The sequence below is a fragment of the Tauraco erythrolophus genome, chromosome 1 (genome assembly GCF_009769465.1).
Source record: "Tauraco erythrolophus isolate bTauEry1 chromosome 1, bTauEry1.pri, whole genome shotgun sequence".
Lineage (NCBI taxonomy): Eukaryota > Metazoa > Chordata > Aves > Musophagiformes > Musophagidae > Tauraco > Tauraco erythrolophus.
Genome location: NC_141465.1, coordinates 118,546,904 through 118,568,096, shown reverse-complemented (window position 1 = coordinate 118,568,096; position 21,193 = coordinate 118,546,904). Strand labels below are relative to the sequence as shown.

Below are 21,193 nucleotides of genomic sequence, written 5' to 3'. Positions count from 1 at the left end.
GTATAGAGGAGTCCAAAATTCAATACAATACTCCAGCTGAAGTCTTGCAACTGCCAAACAGAAGGGAAGAAACACTCCCTTGACCTGCTGGCCACACACTGCTAATACATTTCTTGCTTATCACCACTCTCATGATGGGACTCCATTAAGGTATGTGCTACAGATGTCTCAAATGTCTTCAAAAAGACATGCAAAATAATCCTTCTTCCCTTATTCTTACAGCAAAATTAGTGCAATAACTCTCTACAATACAGATTTTCTTATATTACTAACAACTCGAAACAAAAGCCAAGCATTAGTACTCATATAGCTTCATTAAAATGCCATGAAAGTATTCACAGACAAGAAGATTCTAGTGGTTAAATCCTGTGAAGTTAAAACATTAATATATTTATATAAAATCTGGCACTTAATCACTGCCCTTACAGAGAACACTTTTCAAAAACTGAAGCCATAAAGGAGCTGATAATATCCTAGGTTTATGTAATGCTTCTTTTCCTCATTGCCATTTCTTTGCAAGCTTCTCAAACGTGCTCAAACAGGTGATAGATGTTTTCCCTGTCAGCTCTCCTCCCTAACTAAATAATTTACTTTCTAATGTAATAAATGTGGGGTGTATGCTTCCCAGGATGGATGCTTGAATCTAACATTCCATCAGGCAAGCTTTGATTATAGGGTTTTTTTAATTATGAATCTACAAGGCGGACCTGGCACGATACTGTCATGAAACTAGCATATTCGTTATCTTGAGGTGAATCTCAAAAAATACAGTATAAAAATATACAGAATTTATATCTCCTTTTTGTTCAACAGATCATTATTTACTAGTTCTTATTTCCAGATGAAATTGAGGTTAGGTGAGTATTTCCAAATTTGGGTGCCTAAATATAATAGGACATATGTATGATAACATAAAAGGACTAATTTTCTGGAGCGTTCACTGTATGAAACTACTGTTACGGTTAAAGGGATCTGAAAATAAGGAACCTTAAGTAAAGGCTCTGCATGACTAACATTTGGTATGAAAATACTGGCCCTGAACTTCAGGACATAATATTTCAAACAAATATACCTGTCTCCATCATCAGTGGTAAGTTCTACAGTGTGTTAAAAATTACTACCGTTGATGAAAACAGGACAGATTTTACTCTCTCTATTAAATCCTATGTTGTACATCAAAAGCTGAAATTACAGTAGCAAAATTCAGTACTGTGGTGGGGTAACTATTTTTTTTTTAAATTACCACCAACTGCTAGGCGTACAAGAGATTTACTCCATTACTGTTAAAGAACTACTATAGAATAATAGAAACTCCAGTGTGTGTATGTTGCTTAGAAATACTATGTAATGTATGTGTTACACTTTTACTTGTACAAACAGGTTTTACTGAATATTTAGCAATTTCTGTAACACACCAGGCCGATGAGCATCATCCTCTCTTCAAACTAAAATAGATCTGACATATTTTCTGGCCTGGAGGGGCAATTGTTACCATTGCTCTTCATTACAATTTAAACTCCATATATAACACCACCAATGGAAAAAAGAGAGGCTTTGCCTTACCTTCTTTTATCTTTGCAAGATCTGTAGTTATAAATTGAACCAAAGCTTCTTAAATGACTAAGCACTTTTAATGAAAATTCTATCATGTCTCTACTGTTTTTTAATTTTGGCAGGAAGATGAATGTATTCATATTTTTCAGGCTATTTCTTGCCTCTAAGCTATAAAAGCATCTGTAAGGCATTCTGTGACAAACTAGTCTCTGCTTTGAAGGGATGCTTATTACAAAAGCAAGGAGATTCTTCTGACAGAGAAGAATTTAGAATTTTTGTTTCCCTTTTTATGAGGGAAGAAATACTCATATTTATTTATATTCACGACCATTTAAATTTTATCTGATTGTTCTTCCACCTTGAAAGACTTCTGTTTCAAGCCAGGCAAGCTTTCCTATACAGGTATTTCCAAAGAACCTTAAGGTATGTGTCACGACTCCCCCTGTTCCCTTCCATTTTTTAAAATACAAACAGATTATTTTTGGACTTTTGATTTGAAATATGTGTTTGAGAGGTAGAAAACTGTTGCTTCGACCATCTGGTATGCTTAATTGCCTTTGCTGAGCACACCACTTCCATAAATACTGAATATAAAATGCACCTGGTATAATGGATAATATCACAAAATAAGATCAGATCATATAGTAAAAATGACTGTACACAGAGAAGGAAAGAGGAGCACATAGTCAGTTTTAAGTGTCAGCTTCCGCAATGGAACTCTGTTCCTGAAATTTGATGTAGAAAATTTTGTCAGATGAGCTGAACATGTATTTACAGTCTGAAGTTCTAGGACTGATTGTCATGCTAATAAAAATACAACCACTAAATATATTAGTGTTAGAACCAAAACAAAGAGGATGATGGGTACAGCAACATGTTCCATTTTTTTTCTTAACTGACATAATGTAATAAATGACTGATGGGCAGTTGCATTCATCTCTTTAGAAATCTGAAGTTCTTTCCATATTTAGCATACTGAAAGATCTAGTCTTTCTTCTTGTTCTAGTGCAAAACTTTTGTTTTATGTATTCTGTGAGAGTAACTTGTAGTGTAGAACCAAGAATGAAGCCTGCATGAGGTGCAGAGCCCTAAATTTTGGGCACCTGAGCGATTAGACAAGTTGACAATCTTAAGACTGCCATTCTTTTTGTATAGGGAGAATTTGGTATCTGTGAAAGACAATATCTGAGTGTAGCTGAGTAGGAAGCTGCTCGGGCAAGCTACATTAGCCAAGAGAAAAATGCAGAGGACAGAAATGGGTGCTTGTGGGTATTTGTCTTGGTATTGGCATTGGTCTCTCCTTCCAGGACTGTTTATGCATTTTGAAGTAGGCAAGCTTGGTTAAAAAACCAACAGAGGTACTGGGAGCCACATCCAGGACTAGGATTTTTCCTCCACCCCTACCCAAAGGCACACTTTATTGCAATGGTATGACCAGCTGCTTCTGGCCCTGTGAATTTTGTATTGTTAGCTTCATGGCTGCACAACTTCTGTGGAAGACCTGAAGACCTCTTCTTCAGTCTCGAGCTAAGGCACTCTCTGGAAAAATGGCTTTGAATCAAACCAAGGAAGACGACTGGCTTCCCAATTGCTTAATATGGTCTCTAACCCCTGAACTATTACATAGAAAGCACAGTGTCCTGCTTTCAGCTGGGACAGAGTTAGTTCTTTTCAGCAGCTAGAAGAGCTCCATGTTTTGTTTTCAGTCTGGGATTCGCTCTGAGAAGAACGCTGACAGCGCACTGATGTTTATAGCTGGCACTGAGGTCTCAAGGACTTTTCAGCTTCCCGTGTTCTGCCAGCGTGCAGGAGCACAACAGGATAGGGGAGAGCATGGCTGGGACAAAGGGTCCACAACTCCCCTTATGATTTGAACTTAGACTTAGGATTGAGGGCCAAACTGGCCAATTAGTATTCCATATCACACAGCATCATGTCCAGTATAAAAGTGAGAGTCAGCTGGAAATAAGGGCCTTTTGCTCTTCTGGGACTCTCACTTTCGGACTCTTGGAGTACTCTCTCTCTCTCTCTTGCTCTCTTTTTGGGCCTCTTGCTCGTCCGGGATTGCGGTATCAGGATTTATCTGTTTCGGGATCGTTAGTTTGGGACGAGACGGGCCTCGGTCAAGGGGTGGTGAGCAACTGCACCGTGCATCACTCATTTGTATATATTTTATCATCGTACATATATATATATTCATATATTAGTAGTAGTAGTATTAAATTGTTCTAATCTCAACCCAGGGGTCTCTTTCCCTTTTCCCCTTTAATTCCCTTCCCCATCCCTGGGGGGTGGGGGAGGGTGAGCGAGCAGCTCTGTGCAGTTTAGTTGCCGATTGCCCTAAACCACAGCACACAGCACAGGTTTTTCTGTTATATGTTTGAACCAAAACAATGAAGTTGAATCTGCTGTCTGATCTTGACATAAGGTTAGGTATGATCTAAATTCAGAAAATGCAAAGAGCCCTCTGGGGACTCAGGCACAGGAAAAAGTAGTTCGTGAACCCAAGTGAAGAAGCTGGTGGTATCCTTAGCTCTACGCAGAAGTGAAACCTAGGCAGTATAAAACTCTCCTAACAAATTTCAGATGTGTGAGCAGTCAGGTAGCCTAGAATACTGTAGACTGTATTGCTGAACTAAGACAACAGTCTTTCACCTGGCCTCACTTGAAGTTCTTAAGTCCTTTTGTGGATCTGTGCCTATATTCACAGACATGGTCATTGGCAAGGAACAGGTCTTCAGAGTGGTGTCTTGGCACTCAAAGCACTGTGATTGTGATAGCTACATAGTCTGCTTTAAAGCAGCATTTAATTTTGGAGATTCACAGTCACGGTGCTTATAAAAATACTATTCTGATCTCTCTCCCTCCTCTCCATTTTCCTCAGAAATCAATAAATATATCATGTTCTCTATTCTGTTATCTGTCATAAGCCGCAAAATAATCTCAAAGCAACACCAGATTTGATATCTGTAAATCTCAAATATTCATTTTCTTTGTCTAGTTAGAAAATTGTTTTGTATACAAGAAACAATCTAACACTGAGGTAAACTTTATGAAGAAATCATAACACTGTTTTAGTATGTTGCAAATACTCCTTTAGAAAAACTTGTACTGACTCATGGAAGATCTTTTGTGGATGACTGGTTCCTCATAAAACTTTGGTAACTAGGTCCCAGCTGAAACATGAGCAGCACTGTGCTCTTCTTCCTGATGATGCAGTATATCAAACAAATCCCCTAGACGCTCCCCATTACAGGCTCAGTATCTGTCTGGTTGTGGTCACGGAGACAAAATTGTGGGAACCAACGTTGTAGATCAGAGTCAGTGTGAAAAAGGATATGTAAATACAGGAAGGATACATAACTAAGAATGTTTGCGAGTGCATAAGTGTCTTAGATTTCACAGCTTAATTCCTATTTAAATTCTTGCATTGTAAGTGGGTGATTTTCTCCATCCGGTACAGTTATAGATCTTCCCTTAAAGGCTTTTTCCTGTGGCAACTGCATACTGAGTCTCTGTCATCAGGCTGAGGTACAAGTTCCATTCCATCCCGTATTTCAGGTTTGCTGGCTTGGCGTTTGGCATATTTCTGAAACACGTAAACAACATTTAAGAACGCTATAAGCACCAACGTATAATTCACGAAACAGAATTTTCCTCCTCCCTTCCACTCACCAGCTTGCCTTTATCCAGCTTATGTCATTGTTTACAGCCTGTTTACAAGGTGTCCTTATAACATATCTACTAATAGGCTACATCGCCTCTGAAAACCTCCTTTAATATTTTTCCCTGTCCTATTGTTAATGGCAATTTGAATATTGTCATTATTTGTGCCTCTAACCACTTTATGTAGATAATGCTGTCATTTTTGTACACTGAACAGTTCCAGACTTTGTGTCAACCTGTGGCTGCTGAAGCGGAGATCTAACTCTGCACAGCAAAACAGGAAAAATAAATTAGTACTTTCAGACAACAGAAACTTCTTTCATAGAGATTTGCATTTCCAAGGGAAGCAATGACTACCTGGCCTGCTTCACCCCTTGTCATCTACTAACCATGCTTCCAGAATTGCTTTTCCATGTATTCATTGTTTCATAATATAGTGGAGTAGCTCACGAGAGGGATAAGTATGAAGGGAAAAAGGAATCTGTACACAACTTCCTTATCTCCTATGTCTATTAGAAACCACATACCAAGTGACACTGAAAACAGGTCTGACTGTGGGTATGGAGGCAAAAAAGAATAATATATCTGATTCTGTAAAACAACTATTATGTCAGGTTGCCTCTTTAATTATGAAGCAAGTTTTAGCAAAGCTCTTCACACTGGTCTCCTGTGAACAACATGAACCATGTCCACTACTGATATAAGTACAGACTGAATATGGAATTTGTAGCATCAGTAGCAGGAGCAGCTGGGGGAAGGTAATAAAGTGATCTCTTGTACTAACCTGGAGCACTTTATAATAGTAGCAGTAAAGCCTGTGAGGCTGAAGTAATTCTCTTGCCATTAATTGTCCTTCTTTAGCAATTTTTTCTGCTTCTTCATCATTTTCCTGGAAAATTGAGACGAAACGAATGAATATAGCAATCAGTGAGTTACTCAAAGGCTGGCTGGCATTAGAAGTTCTATTAAAGGGGCAATTCAAATCTGCAAATTTATATGCAATTACTGGTAGACTGCAAAGGCACACTTTAAATTGCAGTTTTTTTTAAAGTATTGGATTGCTTTTATGGTTACAACTGGTACCTTAGGGCTATCAATAACAACTTTCATGGATAATTGTACCATATTGAAAACTCAGTTGATTACAGCTCTACACTGTTTTGTCCAAGGCACAAGCCTCTTCAAAATCAGGCCTGACATTTCCCACACATACTTAGTTTTACACAAGACAAAGCCACAGCTGTTGTCCTCTCCTGTGCAATGCAATTCAATGCTTTCCTTTTAAAAATAACTCTGTTTGCATTCATGTACTTACTCTGAAGTTTTTTAGGTCCTTATTTCAAAGCTTTTAGTATTCTCATCTGATTTTCTATGAAGAACTGCAGTCTCTCAGAAGAGAAACTTTTCCTATGTTTTTTAACCTAATAGCTAAGCTTAAAGCACAAGTGGTGTTTTCAGTCACACAACTGTATCAAGTTTGTTTGGTTACAGAATCCCGGCCTCTTATTCTGAGCATGTTACAGAGCAGCAATTTCTTGTACATTCAAACAGAACAGGCAATGACTTCTGTTCTAGTCAGAACCTAAAAAAGTGATAGAATTAATTAAGCAGTATCTAGGATTCTGGGCATTTCTTTGAAAATTACGTGCACTAGTCAGTATACTAAGGATCTGACTCATTAAATACTTCTGCACATCCCTAAAATGAATTCTTGAGTATTTGCCTGAATAGAGATGGTTACCTGAATTTAGGCCTTCCCATCTTATACTAAGAACAAAACATACTTCCTTGATCCCAGGATCTCAATATAGTTCATGCAAAACATGTATTTCACAAAAAGAAGTGTATTAAGATGAATTGTTTACACGTTTGTTTATCACTTTGAACTTGAATTAGTAACGGAACTTACCTTAGCCCATTTTATTTTCTCTAGCAAGTCCTCCAAGTTTCTCTTAACCGGAACATAATGTTTCCATGGTTTTAATCCAGTATAAAAGTGTTCATAGTACTGGGAATCTTGCTTTAATACTAGGCTGTCACCCAGCAAGAGGTATGGAAACCTGTAAGCTGCTACAGTCCCATCTACGTTCACTTGGTATTTGTACTACAATATGAAGACAGAGAAGAAAAAGGTGAAACGTTTTGAATGAGAACACTGACTGTATAAAAGATGATTTTCACAGGTAAGATATAATTGAGTTTATTAATTCTCACCTTCAAACCTGTTCTAGTGTTTAGAAAATGTAGTTTCATGGTGTTCTGGATAACATCATAGAAAAAGGATTTGTTTTCAACCCAAGACTGACAGGCAAGAACCTTTGTGTCACATGAACTGCCTGATGGTTATTCTATTGAAGTGTCCTGAGATAGAGCAAGGGGTAGAGCTAGGAAGGAAATAAAACTAATCTATACCTAAATTCAAAAAGAGGAAATTTATTCTCACTTACATTATGTAGAATAATTTGAAACATCTATTATTAGATGGAATAATCTGAAATATTATACTAAAAGTAACCATGAATACACTGCTCTGTCAGATGCTCTTGGCTGTAACGGCATTTCTGATATATTCATAGAATCATAAAATGGTTTGAGTTGAAAGAGACCTTAAAGATCATCTAGTTCCAACCCCCCCTGCCACAGGCAGGGACACCTTCCACTACACCAGGTTGCTCAAAGCCTCATCCAACCTGGCCTTGAACACCTCTAGGGATGGGGCGTCCACAACATCTCTGGGCAACTTGTTCCAGTGCCTCACCACTCTCAGAGGGAAGAATCTCTTCCTTATGTTTGATCTAAATACACTCTCTTTCAGTTTAAAGCCATTGCCCCTTGTCCTATCACTACATGCCCTTTTATTTTCCTTGTAAGAAGCCCCTCATCAGCTTTCTAGCAGACCTCCTTTAAGTACTGGAAGGCTGCTAGAAGGTGTCCCTGGAGCCTTCTCTTCTCCAGGCTGAACAAGCCCAACTCTCTCAGCCTGTGTTCATAGGAGAGGTGCTTCACCTCTGGAACACAACTTCAATTGCCATATATTATGATTGCTTTTTACAGGACTCTGTCCCATTTACTTTTTATACCTCTGTTGCAGTAGAATTTGTGTGCTAAATTGCAACAAAAACACCCATCTATTTTTCAAACTTGTTACTACAAGGACTGCTTCTGACATCCATAACGTACTTGCAATGGACATGAGTTGTGTCCATTGTTTTCATATTTGCCCCAATTAAAAAAAAAATAATGATGGTGAGAAATCAAATTTCTCAAGCTATTAAAAAATATAATAATCTTCACGAACTGTCTTTAAAGGACTCCACAAAAAAAGTATAGTGGCTTTCTTTAGAAGTGTGTCACACTATGACTTTTATTACAGGTGGTCTATCTACTCTGCATGAACCAGTGCTCCCAGTAAAGCATAATTGTTTTCTTTACTAAAGGGAATTAGCAAAAATAAGCCTTATCTTTTCAGTTGGTAAGAACTTGACAGCAAAATTAATCCAAGACTGTAATTTTCTTGCTACCTTAAAGAAGTCAAAGAAGCCCATCAGCTGAACCTTTCCCAGTTCTTTTTCTTTTTCTCTGAAGAAGAAATATCCTGTTATTCCTGCATCTAGTAGTTCTGGATTTTCCTTGGATAACTTGACAAGATGGAGACGTTCTTCTCGGCTGTCTCGACCTCTAAATAAGGCTCGCTCAGTTTTGTTCTCCCAGAATGGCCCTATGAGCATTGAGCGATAAGATAAAAGCAAACAGTAATGACATGTTCATGATATGTTCAGTGCAAACATGGAACTTGCTATGACTGTGGCATTACACTCAGAGACATGGTAAAACAGGCATGATTTCTCGTGAATCCATACTCACATATTAATCACAGGGTTTAAACTCCCAGTTCTGGCTTGAATTTTGGGATTAGAAATTGAGCAACTAATAAAAGGAAAAGCAGAGATTTGCTTTTCCACTCAACAATTTTATATCAAAATATCTTGCAGCTATGTACGAGATTATAATCAAATAACGTAAGTAAAATTAAATAATTCTCCATTCATAACGCCTGCCAAAATAACCAAAATTTCTTTAGTAAATTCCACTTCTGTTACCTAGTAATTTCGTTAGGTCTTTGAGGAATGACAATGATGACTTTAAAATGAAAAAAAAAAGGCTATACTGCATCCTTAAGATACTTAGCAAGAGCCTGAAAGACACAATCTCTGCCTACTGCCTGCTTTTAAAAACATTAAATATATGCTTTCTCATCCTTCTGCTGGAAATTTCCTTAAAGGGCCTAAAAAAGTGGAGTAGGCTCTTACCATGTCCTAACTGGAAAAGCAGCTGTACTAAATCAGTAAACAGAATGCTTCAAACTGATAATTTAATCAAAATATTTAATTTTAAAACTAATAAAGGTAAAAGAAACTGTCAACTAGTCAAATAAAAAGAAATACCTCCTCACTCAAGTTTTACTCCTTAGGTATTATACATATCATTTGTCTGATCCCTAAATATTCTTGAAATTTCCTGGGGAGGTTAGACACCTGTCAGTAAAACTGACTCTTCCCTTCAGAGCTAGAAAAACAATTCAGAAGATCTCACTCTGAGGTATATTTTTTTATTCAGACAATATTTTGTTATTTGAAAGAGGCTGCAGCGTAGTAAATAGTTTACTTCTTTAAGGATTCAAATTCATTTTTATGTAAACAAAACATTGGGTGACATCACTGCCAGGAAGGATTACTATTTGATTAGAAGGAACATATTCAAGTCCTTCATGGAGGAGAAAGGCCTTTTAATTATACTGACTTTTCTTCTGACAGGTCACAGTAGCTATCTCCTGGATACCTTTAAGTTAAAATTCACCGTTATTGTAAACTGGACTTCTTAAATTTTGGCTCTAAATCCGTATTAAACACCTGCTTAGTAGCAGTGCTGAAACTGTTTAGAATCCATAAAGACGAACCTGCGTGTACTAAGAGCCCTCCTAAGGCACTTGTGGCCTGAAGACTTTAACACATTATTTGAATGCAACTTTCTTCTTTGTCAGGATTTACAAATTCTCACAATCTCTAATTTACCTGTGTTTCCTTGAATAGAAAGGAGATCATTTGTGACACCACGTAGGGTTTCAAGAGTTGAGTGAGTTACATCATACGTCGGAAGGACTATATCTCTTGAATCCACAGAGCCACACCATGAAATGACAGGCATGGGACCAGGTGTATCATTAGCTTTCCGATACTCAACTGGCCAATCTCCAACATTAAGATAAAACTCCACATCAGGAAGACGAACCTAAATATATACCCAAGAAAGGACAGTAACAAAAAGAAGCTGTTTGTCATTCTTACATGTATTCCTCAGTTCTCTTATGATTCCTCAGTTCTCTTATGTCATGCAGAACCAATAAACCTACTAGATGATACAGATTTAGCTGAGCTTAAGATATGAATTTGAAGTTTCTGCCCCGCAAGCAAGTTTGAAAGGAACACTCGCAGAGGACAGGAAAAGGCTCCCAGAGTCGAGCCTTAGCCCCTGCAGCTTTCCTAGCAATTTCATTACCGTCAAGCTCAAAACCCCCACTTTAGTTACAACCTGATCCCTGAAGATATACTGTCATCTTGATGAAAAAACAAAAGTCAAATCTTACTTCAGGAATTATAAATCTGAAGATGCAACAACAAACACAGTATTGCCACATCAGAACGACTTAATAGTCTTAAATGATGGAAAGTGATACCTTTCTCGCTAGTGACAGGAACATTTCATCAGAGAACATTTTGAAGTCTGTATACTTCCCTAAGGAGCGACGGTGGATGCGATTATTGAGAATAGTGTAGTGAACAATAGCACCTCTTGTTTGACTGAACTTTCTTGGGATTTCCTTAAGCATTCGCTGAAGATCAATGGTGGGAAAAGAAATGAAGTCCTTTGTAATCTGAGGTTCTTGGGATGGACAAGACATAATGTTCTGCCAGATCTCAGGGTCTTCTTCAGGACAGTCACAATATTCATGATAAACTGGTCCTGCAGAAAACAAAGCACTGAGCGTTTACATTTGTGATTCTACACCAATAATAATTCCCCCAAACACATGGGCATACAAATCTAGAAATTAGTGTCTTGACATTTTTTATGCCAAGTTTTCTAAAGTTATCCTGGGAAATCATCCTCCCTATAACATTTCTGGGTTTCAGCAGTATAATTGAGAAAACAGCAACATTATTCTCTTTTCAGAAATCAAAATACTAGATTCGTTGTTGTCAGGGTACAATTAATCTGCAAAACGAAGCTCCATTATTGTGCTACCTGCCAACCACGTAGAACATTCAGCATTGTTCTAACTATCCATAACTACCAAATTTCAGGTATTACAGTTTCAGTTTTAGCTTAATTCAGAACTTTGGTACAGCAGTCTTTACCTCTGGCATAAAGTGTTTTCTTTATGTATAATCAACTATTCTTTCTGTCCTTTGAAGCAGAGGGCCTAGGTATGACCAAAAGCCTCATACAGCATTAAAAAAAGGTCCTTACTAGAGGGACTTCAAATCACAGGTTCTGTCCTGTGTCATAGTATCATGGCTGCTGGCAAATGTGCACCAGCAAAAAGAAGGCATGCTACTACCTTAAGGACTCAGGACAGTTTTATTTGAGTCTGAAGACATTTCCAAGTTTGTACTTAAGAATTTATTTTTTTTTAAAAAAAAAAAGGAACAAATTCTGGTTAGAAGAAGTAGTGGTGAACTGAAACAAGATTCTCCAGAAAAGTAACTTTGTATTTTTTTCCTTGCTAAACAGCTATCCATTTGAGAGCAAGAGAAGGAAGTTAAAGAAGCAGATCTGGAATGAGAGAATAATTTGCCTTGTTTTCCCTGCTTTTAAATAGTAGTATAGACCTGCACTGAATAAAACTGGGCTAAAGGAAATAAAATTAAATATTGTCTGGTTAGAGAAATAGTATCTTTCTTGTTATGAAGGATCACACTTTTTAGAAATGACACAGACATTTAAATTACGAAGTATTGGGAACAAGACAAACTCCTTCCTTTCACAGGTATTGTTTTGTACTTTAGACAGTAACGTAATGTTGAAGTGAATACCCACTTGAAAACAGTAAAAATACAAGCATTGCTCTCTTACTCCCTACCAAATCTGAAGAGATCCGTTTCATTATGCAAAAGAGGGAGGAGGTGTCCAGACACAGAACCTTAATGTCAGAGGCCATAACCTACATGCTTATGCATCTAGGTCCTGTAACTTGGCAACGTATAGAGATTGCCACTGCTTCCTTCTCTGTATAGGAGAACATTTGTGATGAGGCTACATGAACAAGGGCGAACAAACCTCTGATTTCCCATCTCTTCCTCTAGCATTAGATTAGTCCATAGCATTTCTGTAGCTACCATCATACACTACATTAAATCAAAAAAACCCATACCTTTTAAAATATAAGGAGATTGAGCTACATGCTGATCACCATAAAGTATCTCAATTTTTAACCCTTTTCTGACACTCCCATACATCCGATACCGCATAAGAAATGTGCCATCATTTCTGTCCAAAGGGTGCGGGGTGTAAATTCTGGGGACCTCTTTTGGAGAAAGTGCTTTAATTACCACTTTAAACTGTGTTCTTCCTGAAAAGAGGGAAATAAAAACAGATAAAAGCACTTTAAGCTATTAGAACCACATACATGAAATAAAGACGAGAGCAAACTCTACTGGATTAAGTCCCTGGAATTTAATTTAACTTTACACTGGAAATTTTTTTATTATACCAAGTTGATAAAATTAATTTCCAGTGATGGAAGATCATCCTACCAAATTTTCTTGAGCATGACATACCTGATAGATGGAAAACTTGTAGATGGAGATAAAAAGTTAAATAATGATAGAAGGAAAGGCTAGCAGTATTTTGAAGCCAAGATTAGATTTAATATTGTTTTCAAGTTAGTGCTCTGAGGAACAATCATTTCCTCTAGAGTAAGAAAGATAGGAAACCAAGTTAAAATAACAGGAGAAAAGAATACTTGCCAGCTTGTGGAAAGGCAGCATGCAGGAGTCAGATACAAATTGTTCACCTTTGGGCTGCAGCTGACTGTCGTGCAAATTTAAAGTCCCAACTACTGAAAAGCAGGGATAAGAAAATGATAGCAAAGATGTTTCCCGGACATCTGTCTGACCTGTGCTTAAAGATCACCAGCATTTCATCATTAATGCACTGTGACTTTTTAACTGGGCATGGAATATTTTGTGGACGTTAACTACGCATAAACATAAATCTGTTATATTCCCTTATTTCCATCACAAATGGTCATCGTCAACTTCATTCTTCAAAAAATAGGACAGATTATTCACAAAACATTATAGTCTAAGCATTGCAAACCAAACCAATGTGATGAATGTTGCCACAAAGTAGTACACAGAAAGAAACTGAAAAAAATGCAGTTAAAATCTGAATGTGTCCCAGCAGCACTACATGATTGAGCTGTTACAGTTATTTCTACACCATCCATATTTTAACATATTTTACATCCACAAATAGAACAGCGACAATGCATTGATGTGGTAAGTACAACAGTTGTTTCACGATCAATCATGTCTTCCTTAGAGCACTGGATCTTGAAATTGGATTCAAGTCAACTACAGTGCAAAAGTCTCCAGATTAAATTAGGCAGAATCCTTGTGATTTCAGAAGTGTATTTCCTGACATGTCATGCCTCTTCACGGAGAGAACAGTTACCCTGAGTAACTCAGATTCTTCCAGATATTGTTGTTGGAGTCGACCCCTCAATCAATAAGCATACGGTCAGTGTCTGTGAGCAGAAGAATCTCTCATGGCTTAACACAATCTCCCTCTTCTGCTTTGTGTTCCCATGTGAGAATATAAAACGTGGATTATTTGTAATCGCTCCTCAGTTTTCTTACTATTCAAAGTCCACGCTAGGTAAAGATGCCAAGAAGCAAGTCAGAATACCTTCATTTGACAACACACTGAGGAAATAAAATGAAGCAAGCATTCATTCCTTCTTGGAATGCCACTTTGGCAAGCAGCTCTCCCACCAACTAAGAAATGTAGAACATTGTCTTTGGTAGCTAGCGCATCTATCGTGAGAAGCCCTCATTTGACTATCAGTCCAGAATGATTTCCAGAAGTGCACTTCTGAGAAGTAAAGGAATGTTAAGGTTGCCCTGGATATATGGTACTTCCTTTTCACAGGAATGATGAGCGGACACCTCCCTGCTTGCTTAGGTGGTAGGCTGAAGACACCTTAGCAGTACAGTTACGCAGTGTGACATTTCCTTGGGCAAGCAGAAGTATAACTCAAGCAATGCTAACAGACTTAAATTCCAGAACCATTTCTACGAATACTGTATTGGTTTAGATCTAAGATTGTCACGGCTTGGGATCTCTACAGCTTGCATCTATGTGAGTAGAATAGATTCAGATTGGTTCCCAATTTGGGAACTCCTCAACTTGTTTTGGCGTATCTGCAAGCAGAGTAATCATCAGAGAAGAGGTAGAAAAGTATAGTTTTGATCCCTTCATGTATTTTTGACATCTGGCTACTTACTACCTTTCAAGATGGCATAAAGTAGAAATACAATGATAATGTAAGAATGGCCTGTAATGTGATCACAGGCCATAAATTCACCTTTAAACCAAAGATCCATTTAGTATCTTGCCCTTTACTGTCACCAGCAGAGATGTGCAAGATAGTAAGAAGAAAGAAATTACAGAGGAATACTTCTGAACTTACTGTCTTCCCCTTCTAGAAATCTGCAAGAAAAGGACTTGAAAAATCACAACTTGTATGCACATAATTTCAATAGCCTTCAGTGAAGGTTTTCCATGACTGCTCAATCCTCATTTAAACATTGTGGTACTTGTTGCATCAAAAGCATCCTAAGGCAGTTCTTTTTCCAAAATGTGATTACATATTAGAGAAATGATGTTTGTTTTAAAACTTATGTCTGATAATATAAGATTATAGGCACCAAAGGAAGTTCTGGGAAACAATGAATTTTAGTTCTCATTTTGTTTTCTCCTCCTTGAATTAGCCTGAATCCTGTAGCCAGTTTCAAAACTGTCCATGAGTCAGGTATCCAGAACTATGCAGAATGTAGTCAGGTTCTTTCTGAATATATCCTTCAGCTCTTCTTTGCTCTGTGCAAGATTACACTGTGCCACGCAACACCTGATAACATAAACATAATGGAGAAACACAGAATAACAAGAATCACAGAACTGTTGAGTTTGGAAGTGACCTTGAGATCATCCAGCCCAGCCCTCTGCTCAAGTCAGCTATAGCAGGCTGTCCAGGAGGACTGAGTCCTGTTGAGCTTTGAATACCTCCACAAATGGTGATTTCACAGTCTCTCTGGGTAATCTGTTCTGGTGTTTGACCACCTTCACAGTAAAAAAAAAAAAAAAAAGTTTTCCTGTGTTCAGATTGAATTTCATGTGACTTCTTCCAGTCTTCAGGGACCTCTCCCATTTGCTGTGATCTTTCAAAGATGATCAAAAGTGGCCTGGCAAATGACATCAGCCAGCTCCCTGAGCACTTGTGGGTGCATGCCATCAGGCCCCACAGACTTAGGTACGTCCAGATATTGAAGTGTTCCCTAACCCGATCCTCCTCTATCAAGGGCAAGTCTTCCTTGTGCCAGTCTTTCCCTCTGGTCTCAGAGGCCTGGAATTCCTGAAGGCTGACCTTACCAGTAAAGACTAAGGCAAAGAAGGCATTTGAGTACCTTAACATATTGTGTTTTTTCTCACCAGGTCCCATGCCCCATTCAGCAGCAGGCTCATGTTTTCCATAGACTCCTGTTGTTGTTAATGTACTTGTAGAATCCTTTCTTGTTGCCCTTCACATCCCTCACCAGATTCAACTCCAGATCAGCTTTGGCTTTCCTCACCCTATCCCTGCACAATCAGACAGCATCCCTGTATTCCTCCTGGGCCACCTGCCCCTGGTTCCATCTCTTCTATGCTTCCTTCTGCCTGTGTTTACTCAGAAGCTCCTTGTTGATCCCTACAGGCCTCCTGCCATCTTTGATTTCCTGCTGGTAGGGATGGACCATTCTTGAGTTAGGAAAGGCAATCCTTGAATATCAGGCAGCTGAGAAGGCAACAGGGAAAGAATTCCTCTTCAGAAGAAAAGGACTTCTAATTTTTGTTCTTCACAATGATTCTGATGGAATTAGACTTCTCTTGGACTTGGAGTACAGAAAAAATTAATAAGTGCCAACTAAGATGACACTGCAAATGCTTGAACTTCTGTGGTTAAGACTTGGGAACAGTATTTTTAAATGAGAAGGACAACGTACCCAGGTCTAAGACAGCTGTGATAGCAATTTATTCATTTCCTTTTGTGTGATCCATATTTTTATGACCAAAGTACCTGCCTTTCACTTTACCACAATGAAGAGACTTCAGAGACTCTGAAGACTCTGAATCTAGTGCAAACACACACACTAAGACTGTGGTAAGTCTTTTGACAGGCTTGAGGAGAAAGCATCAGGGAGTTGGTTTCCTCATGAATGGTCTTCTGCATGAAGACGGTGTGGAGCTCTAGGCCAAATAAGAGAAAAGACGCATTTCTCCAGAGGCGAGTAACAATTTCTGTTCCTCATTCAACTAAATACTGCCAGAGGTACTAATGCAGGAGTGAGTTCCCTCCTTTTGAATTTGGCAATGGATTCCATAAATGTCTCTCCTGAAGGAATGGACATCTCTGCCTCTAAATGTTACTGCTGGTCACAACCACTTTTTTCAACTTGCTTAAAAGCAGTTGACTTAGGCCAAGTATCCTCGTGCTATGACTGCCACCTAGTATTATTTGGGTGAAGAAGCCTTGAAATCCAGAGCATGTGATGAGGTAGAACCACAGAGAAAATAGTTTCTGTTGGTATTATGTCTTTGACTCTTTCTGCTCATGGTATAAAACAACATTCTAACTGGGTATAGAGATTTCCTACCAGAGAAAACAAAGTTTTCATTTGTCATAAAAATGAGTGAATACTGAAAAATCAGAAGTCAAATACCACTGAATTTGATCTCCTTGTCCTCACCTACAGGAAATAACTAAGAGGGTCTTTGTTCCCAGCTGGTTACGTACTTACCACTCTAGAGACACGAGGAGGTCTGGATCTACCCGAAGGGTAGTCTTAGTTGGTGGCAGTTTAGATGCAGGAAGCATTTGACAAGAGAAGAGTGACCTGATAACAAAGTTCTCCTGGGAAAAGCTAACCCCACGGACAGGGAGGGGGAAGAAAAGGGAGACTGAATATTTAATGTAAGTACAAATTATTCACTGGAGGCAAGAGGATTTTTATGATTTACAACATTTGTTGCATAATGAGGCCAAGGCCTCTAAGCACTACCGCAGTATTTAATTAAAACAGCTTTTTGCTGATTTCTTTTTTTCAATTGGAGGAAGGTTACCATGGTACTTTCCCTCACATTTTTCTGTTTCTCTCAATCCAAAGAAATGATAAAAGAAAAATGTGTCCCTGTTGAATCGTCACCACTGGTACTTTCATGTTACTCTGAAAACCTGTCTGGGACACATTTTAAGTACAAAACAATTTTCCAGTCCTGAAGAAAGTCTAAAATACAGACATAGTCAAAACGGGATACTTTAAGAAATCCAGATGATGAAACTTGCTTTATGCATATTTTTTTTCTCTTGTGTAGCTTGCAAAAGCGATGTTCCATGCATGGATGAACGAGTGAAGAAATGAAAGGATGAAAAGTGAGAAAAGGTAACAAGGTACTGATTTATGCAAATTGTTAGAGAAGAACAAAAAGCCTAGTTACCCTATTTCTGACATGGATGCAGAAGAGCTCTGAAAAGAAGTAGTTTTTCCTCAACTGTTTTCAATATCCTCACTGAGATCAGTGCTGGTTACTTTCACAGATGGAAATTGTGAAATCAAGAGTCAATAAAGAGGCAGCTGAACAACACAGGTTCACTTAGCAAAACGGGCTCCTTTGGATAGTGTATACTCTGAGTCGGATGTGAGGGCGTATATCCAGGAACAAAGAAATACCAGTCGTGGTAACAAGTTGTGTGTGACCAGCACAAAAGGCATCGTGGTCAACAAGAGACCTGAAGGGAGGTCCTGCAGTGCTGCGGGTACCACGGCAAACTGTTTAGCTACATGCAAATGAGCACGGGAAGAAGCATGCCACTTCTCTCTGAAAGTATTTAGTAAAGGCTGCAATACCTGGGAGGCCTTGGAAATATTCATTAGCAGAATATGTAGATCATCTGAAGAACAGTTAACAACTGATTTTGTCATGGTCAATTGTACATAAAGACATGGTGGGCAGTTGTTAAACCTAGGGGAAAACCTACCAGAAAGGAAGGATAAGGTGATCCAAGTATCCAAAGAAAAATACCTGTGGTTTATATTAAAAGTAAGTTCTGTATTTTCAGCAGTAATTTTTTAATCTTTAGAATAATTTTTCTAGGGAAAGAGTGAATTCCACGTCATTTGACATCTTCCTAAAAAGACGGGTCAAAGAGTTACGGCCTGTAAGTTGATATTACTGTGTGATGTGCAATGGTGCACACTAATTCTGGAGATTAGACTTGACACTCAGAAAACTCATCTGGATTTAAAATCTACAAATTATCCTATATAAGTTTCATATTGGATAGCAGTTAAGTACTGACCTACTTGACTGAAATTCTAATCCACACAAAACACAATTTAATAGATTTGGACAAATTCTACAAATGGGAAGCCTTAACTGCAACTCTCCTGCTTTGGTCACAGTATTCTTGTTTGTGCGATGGAGGTGACAATGCAGATTTATTTTAGCTATCCCAGCAGGGATATTTTGGGATGTATTTAGTGTATATTGGAAAGCAGTGCCTTTATAATATTATTAATTGTAATTCTTACTGGCATTTTACAACTAGAATTTGAACATTTAAAATCATTTGAGAGCTGAAATGCATAGCTCATGTCTCTATAAGTACATTAAACAGTGCTCATGCACTGGAACATGATCAACTGTACCGCTACATTGTTAAACGATCCTTGGCACTCTCCTAAATCACTCTTGGCGTGGCTCAGGAGTTAGCATGGGCAGAGCCAACAGCTCTTCCCTGTCGGCAGCACGCAGGCACCGCCTTGGATTGGAGACTACAGAATGTCTTGGTATGAATGGAGAGCACTCCGTGCCAGACGGCATCAGGACCTGGAAACATTCCAAAGACATTGAATTTATTAATATAAATACTAACACATACTAACACACAAACACGCTGAGGCCAAAATTAGGTTCTCAGTACCCATGTCCCATCAGTTGATCTTGGAGGGTTTAAACTTGCATGAGAATCCAATTGAGCTTCACACCTTTTTACCTTTAGCAACCTCTTGTCTGAAGGCAAGGCTCTCTCTACGCAGCTGAAATCAGCCTCCGCTGATTCTTCAGTGCCATTGCAAAACTGCCCTGCAATCCAGCACCAAGTTGCAACAGCAGCTGGAGACAGTCCAAACCTGAAGTACCTGAGGTTCTGTCAGACTGAAGACATAACCTGTACAACATATATCTATTCTGTTAACTTTGCAACCAGCAGCTTGCTAACTACACGACACAAAGAGGCCGTGCGTACTTGGTAGATATCCTCTCGGAACCATCTATATGAATAGTAGATAACACAGAGCAAAATAACTACCTCTACCCTGTATAAATTAGCAACATGGGATTTCCACAGGGTGTCTGTCTCAGGGTTATCTTCGTTGTGAAATCCGCGATGCAAACGCTATCTTTATTTTGAATTAAAACGATGAATGTAAAGCGCGTGGAATTAACTTGCAGCAGAGAAGAGCTGACTGGCAGCGCACTGCCAGAACACAGCCCAGATCCCACCCTCGGGAGAAGTGCCATGGGACGGTTTGTGCTTGTGCTGCGTGAACAAGAGATGAAAATTACTGCTCCTTAACGGAGCAGCAGTAGGATAACGGAGCCCAGAGCACCGTGCTTGCCGAGGCAGAAATTTGAAGCAACTGGTGTGTGTGCAAGCGTTCAAGATAATTACGTTAGCACTTCTGAGCGGGTACTGGGAGTTTACAGCCACCAGCCCCAGGAGCACCGTTTCATTTTGAGCTCGCCGGTTTGTTGTTGTAAAACACACGCTGTTTAGAGGAGGCTATGGGTGAGACGCGGAGCTCTACGGAAGGAGGCACCCAGCTGCTCCAGAAGAAAGGAGGCGTTTGACCATGTGCTCTGCTCCCCAACCGGACCTGCGTGTCCCGGGCGATGCGGGACGGGCGGGATGCTGAGAGAAGCCGGGGGGGGGGGGCTGGGGGGGGCAGCCAGGGAGCGGCGACGGCATCGCAGGCGCTCGGGAGGGGCGAAGGAAAGGCAAGGGGGAAAGGGTGGGCAGCTCCGAGCAGCTCCTCCGAGGAAATGGCAGCCCCGGGCAGGGTGTCCCTCCCGCCCCTGCCCGCCCACGAGCACACGCACGGTACCTGCCGGGGAGCGGGAGAAGTTGCGCCCGGCCGGGCTGACCGCCTGGATGTAGAAGTAGCGGACGGGCAGGGTGAGCCCCGCGTCCAGCCCGGGGCCCCACGCCAGGCTCCGCTCGGCGCTAACGGCCTCCGTCGCCTCCGCCGGCCGCAGCCACGACAACGCGGCGCCCAGCAGCAGCGGCAGCAGCCCGCGGCTCCCCATCGCCCCGCCGCCGAGCCCCGCCGCGCCCGCTCGCAGCCGGGGGCCGGCGCCTCCTCTGGGCCTGCGCGGCCCCGCGCCCGCTCCCCGCCCCGCCGGGCGGCCCGCCGGGGCCGGGGCCGGGGCCGGGGCCGGGGCTGGGCAGTGCCGGAGGGAGGCGCGGGAGGGGCCGGGCTGGCCCCGGGCTGCTGATTCCGGCGCTCCCTACCCGCCTCCTCCGCCCTTGGCCCGGGAGCAGCCGCAGGGCGCGGGGCACGGGCCGTCCCGGATGGGAGCCCAGGGAGGTCGA

At 40.2% G+C, this 21,193-nt stretch overlaps 1 protein-coding gene across 1 annotated transcript; it reads right to left on the bottom strand.

Moving 5' to 3' along the window:
* Positions 1-5,017: 5,017 nt before the first annotated feature.
* Positions 5,018-20,907, bottom strand: POGLUT3 (protein O-glucosyltransferase 3). The gene is made up of 8 exons (XM_086613551.1): positions 20,706-20,907; positions 12,653-12,850; positions 10,955-11,241; positions 10,293-10,509; positions 8,742-8,938; positions 7,130-7,324; positions 6,005-6,109; positions 5,018-5,143 (listed from the first exon to the last, which is right to left on the bottom strand). The coding sequence occupies exons 1-8, from the start codon at positions 20,905-20,907 to the stop codon at positions 5,018-5,020; spliced, it is 1,527 nt and encodes a 508-aa protein (XP_086469677.1).
* Between the last annotated feature and the right edge of the window lie 286 nt (positions 20,908-21,193).